General features: G+C 38.5%; 1 protein-coding gene across 1 annotated transcript in view; it reads right to left on the minus strand.

The window, feature by feature from the left end:
- Nucleotides 1-851: 851 nt before the first annotated feature.
- Nucleotides 852-10,000, minus strand: part of LOC143029760 (uncharacterized) — a 48,154-nt gene continuing 39,005 nt past the window's right edge. Inside the window, exons 4-5 of the mRNA XM_076192665.1 lie at nucleotides 1,270-1,421; nucleotides 852-1,048 (exon numbers count right to left, since the gene is read on the minus strand). Coding sequence (XP_076048780.1) covers nucleotides 938-1,048; nucleotides 1,270-1,421 — 263 coding nt within the window. The 3' untranslated portion in view covers nucleotides 852-937. The remainder of the gene's footprint in view (nucleotides 1,049-1,269; nucleotides 1,422-10,000) is intronic.

Here is a 10,000-nt window from a genome sequence, read left to right on the forward strand (position 1 = left end):
ATAAAAAAATTCATATTCAGTATTTAAAAATATAGCCAACTCCTGCATTAGCATATATGGGGCATAATGAGTTTATTAAAGTATTACGTATAAATCATATGGTGCGTAGTGTTCCAAGCAACGACGACATGACGTTACAATCTTCTGCATTTCACTTTTTATAACTAATCAAGTCACTGCCTTCGTCTACTGAATAGAACATTGTCTTAATAAAGATTTTATTGACCATTTTACTAACAAAGTATCATTTAGTATTCTATTTAACCCAATGGGTCACGGGTGGTCTGGTATATATATATGTATATATATGTATTTATATATGTATGTATATATATATATATATGTATATATATGTATATGCATATACATATATATATAAATATGTATGTATATATATATATATATATATATAAATGAAAATCCATGTGAACAAGTTGTATAGACACGGTAAAGGAAACATGGACTGGAGGTGAAGCTTCACCTCCAGTCCATGTTTCCTTTACCGTGTCTATATATACATATATACATATATATGAATATATATATATATACATATATATATATTACATATATACATATATATATATATATACATATATACATATATATATAAATTATATATATATATACATATATATATATATATATATATATATATATATATACATGTACAATAAATTATAAATTCTAACAAAAAAGGTGCAGGTTCCATAGACCTCTTGTTAAAGAAAGCCCTGGTCTAGTGGTATTTATATAGGTGAAAATAACGATTACCCAAACATTTTCAAAATTGTTTTCATGTTTATTTCTTGAATGTAAGCAGTCTTCAGGTACTAAATTTCTGATTTGAAAAAAAAAAATGAAGAAAAATTCTTTACTTCCATCCTAGTTTATTCACATAAAATTACATCAATAAATAGATAAATCAACAAATAAATCACGCAATCTCCAGGATCTCTTCGAAATCCCGTTCTATGGACGTTGGGTCCATCATTCTCCTATCCCATCGAAGAACTCTAGTCGAATCCTTGAGCGCCTTCTTCAGGATCTGTAGTAGAGGGAACAGAAATCATTGAGGTTCTAAAAGCTTTCATCAGTGTTATGTATCGTGTTTATATGTCCGTAGAGTTTCATTCCCGTATGACATTGGTTTTCTTTTGAATAAGATAGACCGTCGTTTGGCAGAATAAAATACATAAGATTTTTGCTCGGGGTAAGGAGGTTAATATGTCAAGTTAATCTGAATTGTGTAAAGAACTTTAACCTCACCTCGATTTCATCGCGCGAAATCGGCAAGGTCTTCTGCAGGTCGCTCGTTGTCGCATCCTCCTTCAGGGGTTTCTTCTCTCTGTCAAATTGTTTCTCCCGAGCTCGGCGACAGAGCTCGATATGAGCTTTGACATACTCGATGTCGATGCGTGCTGCAACGAAAGGTGAAAACTTACACAGAGAGGAGCTTAACTGCAGCCGGATCAGTCACTTGAGTGTGCCTCCGAAGGTGAATGAAATAGTCTGTCTATATGTGAAGGAATATCTCTTGGTGGATCGGGATGAAGTCAAGAGGCGCCTCGAGAACTCTGCTTTCGGTAATTGACATAATAGAATCACCTAGCAACAGCTAGAAGGAATTACCAAAGTCGCAAAACGTAGTGAAATAGTGAAAGCGTACTTTACGAAAAATGCCAAGGCTCCTACCTCCCTCCCTCCGTTCGATCGGGCGCATACTTCCACACCTTCGTTCCCGAGGGTCGAGGTACCACGGGAATGAAACGACCAGATAGCCTGGCAAGAGACGGCGTAAAAAAAGAAAAAAGAAAAAAAAGAGAGAGAGAGAGAGAGAGAGAGAGAGAGAGAGAGAGAGAGAGAGAGAGAGAGAGAGAGAGAGAGAGAGAGAGAGAGAGAGAGAGAGAGAGAGAGAGAGAGAGAGAGAGAGAGAGAGAGAGAGAGAGAGAGAGAGAGAGAGAGAGAGAGAGAGGAAAAAACGAGGAAAGAGAATGAGAGAAATAGAAATAGAAACACAGAGAAAAAGAAAAACAGAAAGAGAAAGAAAAAAGAGAGATATGTAGCAGAGGAAAAAAAGAGAAAGAGAAAAGAAAAAAGAAGGAAAGAGAAAAGGAAAGGTAGAAAGAGGCCAAGAAAAGGTACACAGATAGGATGTTTTCAAGTTTGTACAAAACCCATTAAGATTTTAAATGAGAGTACTGAGGAGGTGGAATCACCAATTTCATCAATCTGTTCAATTCAGGAAGAAACAGATTTGGGAGAGAAATACAAGAATCAACTAGAACCTACTAGTTGTCCTGAGTTGGATGAAAACTTAGTTGCGTTGCTCTTGAAGCACAATAAAGCAATTGTTTTCCCGTGGGACGCCTTGGGCAAATCAACCGTTTTAAAACATCAGATCAAATTTAAACCAGGGACTCAACCTATCCATATACCTGCCTACAGATTACTACATTCCAAACTAGCCATTGTAGATAGATTGACCACTGAAATGTTATTGTAGGATATTGTTGAACATAGTTAATGTGAATGGAATTTCCCTTTGATTCTGGCGCCAAAATCAGGTGATACAATTATAGATTGGTTGTATTTCTAGATTATATTTCAATAGTTTCCCAATCAGCGGCTGAGGACCTTAAGAAATTAGATTTGGTATTCTCAAGACTAGTTGAAGCAGGATTGACAGTGAATCTTGAAAAATGGAAGTTTTTGTAGGACAGTGTTATTTCTTTGGGATATAAAATAGACAGGCATGGACGTAGTACAGTAAATGCAAAGGTAGAAGCAGTAAAGAAATATCCAGTTTCTTTGGACTGACAGGATATTATAGAAAAATTATCCAGGGGTATGCTGACATAGCTAATCCATTTAGTTCTTCATTGAGATAAGATTCAAAGTTCATGTGGAGACCTGCACAACAGCAAGCTTTTGACAAGTTGAAAGATATACTTACTAGTTCTTCAGTTCTCATATTTCCTGATTATGATAAGGAGTTGATTCTTTGTACTGATACGTCTGACATAGGATTAGAAAACATACTGTTGCAAGAGAGAAATGGAACGTTGAAACCGATAGCTTGCACATCTAGACTTTGTAATAGTGCAGAGAGAAACTACTCCATAACAGAAAGAGAAACCTTAGCATTAGAAATTTTTAGAGATGTGATACTAGGATATCCAATCAGAGTGTGGCCTTGTCATACAGCTATTCAGAACTAATTTAAGCATAATAATATTAGAGGCAGACTAGCCAGGTGGTTTACTTCATTTCAGTGTTATGAGGTTAAGTTTGAATACATTCCGGATAGAAACAATGTTGCAGACGATGCACTATCTTGAAATATTAGCCAACCAACGACAGGGTTGATCAATTTCGACTGTAGTATAGATGAGCTAGTAACATTAGATGAGGAAATTATAATAAAGAATAAATAAATAAATAAACAAAACTTGGGAAAAATAGCCCAGAATTTGATGAACCCAAGAGGTAAACCTTAAATTTAATTTGACCAATGGACTTTTGTATAGAAAACAGTTGTACAAGAGGTATTAAAGTTACTTCATGATAGTGATTGTAGTTCACATCCAAGGAAGGATAAAACTTATAGACAAGCACAACTTAAATACTTTTGGCCAGGTATGAAGAAAGATATATATATGATTATATAAAAAATTGTTTGAAAAGTGCTAAGATGAAAGGAAATACACCTAAACCTGCTCCTATGCAATATCCCATCCCGCAGAAACCTTGGGGAAGAGTTCACATAGCTACATTGGAGTTATCTATGTCTGAAAATGGATATAAATATGCATTTGTTGCTACTGATTATCTTTCAAGATTTTGTATTTTACAACCTTTACCAAATAAGAGAGCTAAAACAATTGATTCAGTGATTTATGATCAAATAATCTGTAATTTCACTACTCCTAAGATCTTAGTTTGAGACAATGGTACTGAATTCAATAACAAAATCTTGGAAGAATTATGTAGGCTATTTAAGATTCATAAAGTAAACATTCTAGTGAATCATCCTCAGAGCAATGGAGTTATAGAGAGGGGGGTACTAGGGACGCAATCACTCGAAAAATTCTTGCATATGAACGAATTTTAGGTAAACATTTCATAAGAATCTCTATGATGGTGTTAACATTTTGACCAAATATTACAGCTCAATTAAGTTTTATTTTTTTTTTATATACAGAATAAGATAGATAAATTATTGGAAACCTCTGGCAATCCCTTGCATAAAAACATTCTGTATATTAAAGTTAAGTCAAAACTTTGAAAGCCAGTTATATTTTGTTTACTATATTATGTTTACCATATACAACCATTTTTCATTCACCCCTATCTTCTGTCCTCTCCCGTCCTTCCTCAACAGACATTCCCCTCTTCCCCAAAGCCCCCTTCACCCCATCCATTCACCTCATCCTAGGACGCCCCATCATGTTCACTCCCTCCATATCTGCCTTCCATACCTCTTTTACTAGTCTTTCTTTACTCATTCTTTCCATGTGTCCAAACCATCCTAATACTTTTTCATCAACCCTATCTCCCAACTCCCTTTCCACCCCGTTCTTCTCCTCACCTCCTCATTTCTCACTCTATCTAGCCTAGTAACTCCCATCATACTTCTCAGACACCTCATCTCAAACACATTCAAACTCCTTCTCTCTTCTTCTCTTATCTTCCATGTTTTTGTCCCATACAGTGCTGTTGGCACAATCACTCCTTCATACAGTCTCCTCTTAGCATCCATTCCCAAATGTCTATTTTTCATTACACTTTTTAATCCACCAAGGCATTTACTCGCTTCTCTCAATCTACATTCTACCTCCACCTCCATTCCGCCTTTTCCTGCCACCCAAGTATCTAAAACTATCCACTTCCTCCAGTCGCTCTCCCTTAATGCTCACTTCCAGTCTACTGCCACTTCCACCCCTTGAACATCTCATCGCCTTACTTTTACCCACATTTATCTTCAGCTTTCTTCTATCACACACTCTCCCAAACTCTGTCACCAACTTCCTCAATCCCTCCTCCGATCCTGCCACAAGCACAGTGTCGTCCACAAACAACAGCTGGCTCACCTCCCACTTTTCTCCATTTTCTTTAAACATCTCCAATCCATGACCCACCACCTTTGCATTTACCTCTCGCACTACCCCATCCATGTACAAGTTGAACAGCCAGGGCGACATAACGCATCCCTGACGAAGTCCCACCTTTACCACGAACCACTAACTCTCTTCATTTCTAATCCTGACACAAGCTCTACTACTCTCATAAAAACTCTTGACAGCTCCTCCTATCCCGTATATCCGCAAAACCTCCCACAGTGCCTTTCTGTCTACCCTGTCGTAAGCCTTTTCCAGGTCCATAAAATCCCCAAAAATATCCTTCCCCTTTCCTATAGCCTTCCCACATATCTGTCTTACCACAAAAATCTGATCTACACAACCTCTACCTGTGCTAAATCCACACTGTTCCTCACCAATTACTCCCTCTGTTCCTCTCCTAATCCTCTCAATCCAGATCCTCCCATAAGCCTTCCCAACTACACTTAAGAAGCTAATCCCTCTGAAACTACTACATTCACACTTGTCCCCTTTTCCCTTGTAAAATGGAACTATACAGGCACTCCTCCAGTCCTCCGGCACTCTACCCTCTCTCCGACAAACATTAAATAACCTCACCAGCCAGTCCAACATCACTGTACCTCATTTTTTTAGACACTCTGCATGGCATCCATCCAGACCAGATGCCTTACCTGCTTTCATCATCTTAACAACTGCCTTCACTTCATCCTTCCTTATTTCTCCTCCATTTTCCTCACTCATCACTCTCATTTTCTTAGCATTTCCCACTGCAACTACCTTTTCCTCTCTATCCTCCTTCACATTTATCAACTCCCTAAAATAATCTGAGTATCCTCCTCTTACTGCCTCTTCCATTATTATCTCTCCATCTGCATTTTATTTTTCTAAATGATTCCCCTCCTCTTCCACTCTTAAATTCCTTCCAAAATATCTTTTTATCACTTTCAAAGTTTTCTGTCATACACTTACCCCATTTCACATCTGCTCTCCTCTTTGCCTCCTTTACCTTGTGCTTTACTTCTCTTTTCTTTTCTTTGTACCTCTCATATGACTCCCTTGTCCTATTTTGTAACCAATCTGTGAAAGCTCGCTTCTTCTCTTCTACAACTTTCTTTGTTTCCTCATCCCACCATTCACTACCCTTCCTTCTATTTCCTCCTGTCCTTCTTGTTCCACACACCATCTTTGCACACTTTGTGACTCCCTCCTTGAACCATCACCATTCCTCCTCCACTCCTAGCTCTACTCTATCCTTCACTCCCTCATACTCCTCCTTCAGCTTCTTCTTGTACTCCTTCTCCTTTTCCTTTTCATTTAAAGAGTTCACTCTAAGCACCTCCCTACCTTTTGTCCTTTTCCTCTTTCTCCATCTATCCTCCACTCTCAACTTACCTTCCACCAAAAAATGATCTGATATTCCCCCACCCTCTCCCCTTAGCACATGTCCATCCTTAACTCTTCCTATCTTACTCCTATCTACCACTATATAACCCATTAACGCTCTATCTACCACCCTTGCATCCACCACCCTCTCCCATGTGTACTTATGCTTGATTTTTTTTCCGAAACACTGTATTTGCTATCATCAACTCTCTAGACACATCTCCACCATCAACTCTCCACTATGATTCTTTCCTGGAACTCCACATTTCCCAACCACTCCATCAATTGGATAATTTCCTACCCTAGCATTAAGGTCTCCCAGTACTATTACCTTGACATTTCTCTCTAATCCCTCTATGCACTCATTTAAATCTATTCAAAAAGCCCCCCTTTCTTCTACACTCTTTTTACTACCAGGCCCATATGCACTCACAAAAACCCACATCTCCTTTCCCAGTTTTACCTTCATCCACATTATCCTTGAGGAAACCTCCTTCCACTCCACTACACGTTTACCTATCTGTTCACTTACTAGCATAGCCACCCCTTCCCTCCCTCGCCCTCTCATTACTCCTGATAACCTCCCACTTACACTCCCAAACTTACACTCGCCCTTCCTTTTCAACTTAGTTTCACTCAAAGCCAACACATCCATCTTTCTTTTCACAAACATACTACGTATCTCTTCCCTTTTACTCTCATCTGTACCACATCCACGCACATTAAAAGACACAAACCTTAGGGTGCTAGTCGGAAAACTCCTAGACCCCCTTATGTCTTTACTTTTTCGTTTAGGAATGTCCCCTGTGGGGCTACAGGGAGAAGGATGCCTGGTCCAAATCCCCGCCCCTTTTTTCTTGCCTTTTACGATCCAAGTGGAAATACTTGGTGGTAGTATTCTTTTCCCCCACCACAGGGTAGGTAGGCGAAAAAGGAAATGAATATTCAGAGAAATTGTACAGGACAGTAACAAGGGGTTGGGGGACAGCATAACGGAGGGACAGTCGTAGTATAAAAGTGTCATCATTTCTCTATGAACAGAGTTTTCCTCTATCACAGACAAAATTATGTGTGACTCTGGTCCGTAGGGGCGCCCCATATAGACCCTAAAGTATCAACTGCATGCTACTTTGCCACAATAACATGCAGCCAATACCCCCTGAAAATCTTACTACACAATAACTCTTGGAGAAACTCGTGGTAGCAATGGTCTGAGGGGATATGACATTTAGAAGTAAAGAGGATTTTTTTTCTTGAATAAGTGAATAAATCAGCGAATCAAGTAAATCACGTAAGCAAATCAAGGAAGTGGGTCGCTAAGCATTAATGATCTGCCGGCCGTTCTCGAAACAAGGGAAAATTACACTATATATATAGCAACATGCGATGACTACTATTCTTATACTAAATCCCTATCACTTGGCAAGCGACGAAGGCCACACTAGTTTTCCACTTCCTCTAATCCCTGTGATTTAATATATATTGCTGATAGTATATATGTTTGGACGCCGGCATGGAAGGGCGGTTTGGCATAGAATCTCTCAGCCCTAATCGAATATATGTTCACACAAAAAATGCGATACTTCCCAAATTCCCACCAAGATAATAATATTTCTTCTACTATTATTTCATTATATCACAATTATTAATTATTTCAAGTTCTCTCTGAGTGAGGAGCATGAGTAATAACTAACCTGCAAGAAAGGGCGGTTTGGTTTAGAATGACGCCTGAGATGTTTGGGTGATCCGATCGGATTCCTACTCTTCCCACGGAAATAGCTTCGTCATTCTGATTATTTGTATGTGGTAATTATCATAGTCAAGTTACTTCAATCTGGGTTTCCTAATTTGCTATATTCCCGGTGTTATATGATTAACACAATCCTTCCTTCTTTAACTTAGAAATGCGGACTTTTTGGTCGGTATTCCTGTCTAAGCTCTGTCCTGATGGATACAGATGAGTTGATACCCAAGCTGGGGACGCTGATCATTTCTGGCTCAACCCAGGAGGATGCGGTAGGTATTCAAGAAGGGAGCCTTGTCGTCATAGCAACGGTGCATAGGCAAGAATTAGGAAGAGATGACATAAGAATGGGAAGGGGGTTACGTCTTCCGGCTTACGCTTAATTATATTTACCTTTACATTGATACCTGATATGTTCCTTAAACCGAAAAATATACAAAACAAACACACCAGAGATTCCGGCACTACAGTTGTCTTGTTGCACAATTGTAACCCTTTGAAGATACGTAATGCAATAGTCTCTTCATGTTCAATAGTCTCTTCATGTTCTCTCTCTCTCTCTCTCTCTCTCTCTTTCCATCTCTCTCTCTCTCTCTCTCTCTCTCTCTCTCTCTCTCTCTCTCTCTCTCTCTCTCTCTAAGTGTGTGTGTACACACACACACACACACACACACACACACACACACACACACACACACACGCACGCACATACACACACACACACACACACACACACACACACACACACACACACACACACACACACACACACACACACACACACACACACACACACACACACACACACACAACACACACAACACACACACACACACACACACACACACACACACACACACACACACACACACACACACACACACACACACACACACACACATATATATATATATATATATATATATATATATATATATATACATAAGACTGAAGGTGGAAGAAGCAGACGAGGAGTAATGGGAGAATTTCACGCTTTAACGTTTCGACCCGCAGGGTCTTGATCACAAAGCTAACAACTCAGACGTAACAGGATATCTTATACATGGACGGGTCATCTCATGGGACGCTTCGGAGAGCTTGTCATTTTATTTGCGTATTCTTTTATTATTAATAAGCTTGTGGCTTTTGCTAAACATATAAAGCCTTCTCTATGGTTAATGTTGTTATTAGTGTTGATATATGCTGCCTCAATTGTCTTCTTTAGTTTCTTGGATGATCTTTTATTTCATACGGTTGTGTTGTTCCAGTCTGGAAGGTGGCCATGTTTATCCACATGCATTACTATGGAGTTAGATGTACTATGGGCATTTACGTCATTTTTATGTTCATTTATCCTTTTATTAAGTCCGCGACCAGATTCACCAAAATATAAAGAGGGACAACTTTTACACGGGATTTTATAAACAAATCTGTTTTCGTTAGTGGGATTATTGTAGCTACGTGTTACTAAATGTCCTACTTTGTTACCTGACGTCCTGCCTATTTTAATGTCCGTTTTTAGGAAAAAAGTGTCTAGGTATGAATTGACATTAGAGTTTGGTACTGTAATATATCTGGTTTCATTATTGCATTTATTATCATTCTAATTTTTATCTTTACTTATGTTAATTATTTCTTTGGCTTTCTTTTTCAACCTACATAAGAGACCTTTTGTATACTTGAGTTTGATGAAAGTCTCAGTAATATATTGTAATTCAAGATCTAGAAATTCTTTACTGCATATACGAAATGCTCTGAGGAAGAAACCTAT

This window comes from Oratosquilla oratoria, chromosome 11 (genome assembly GCF_046742065.1).
Source record: "Oratosquilla oratoria isolate Oo_2021 chromosome 11, ASM4674206v1, whole genome shotgun sequence".
Taxonomy (NCBI): domain Eukaryota; kingdom Metazoa; phylum Arthropoda; class Malacostraca; order Stomatopoda; family Squillidae; genus Oratosquilla; species Oratosquilla oratoria.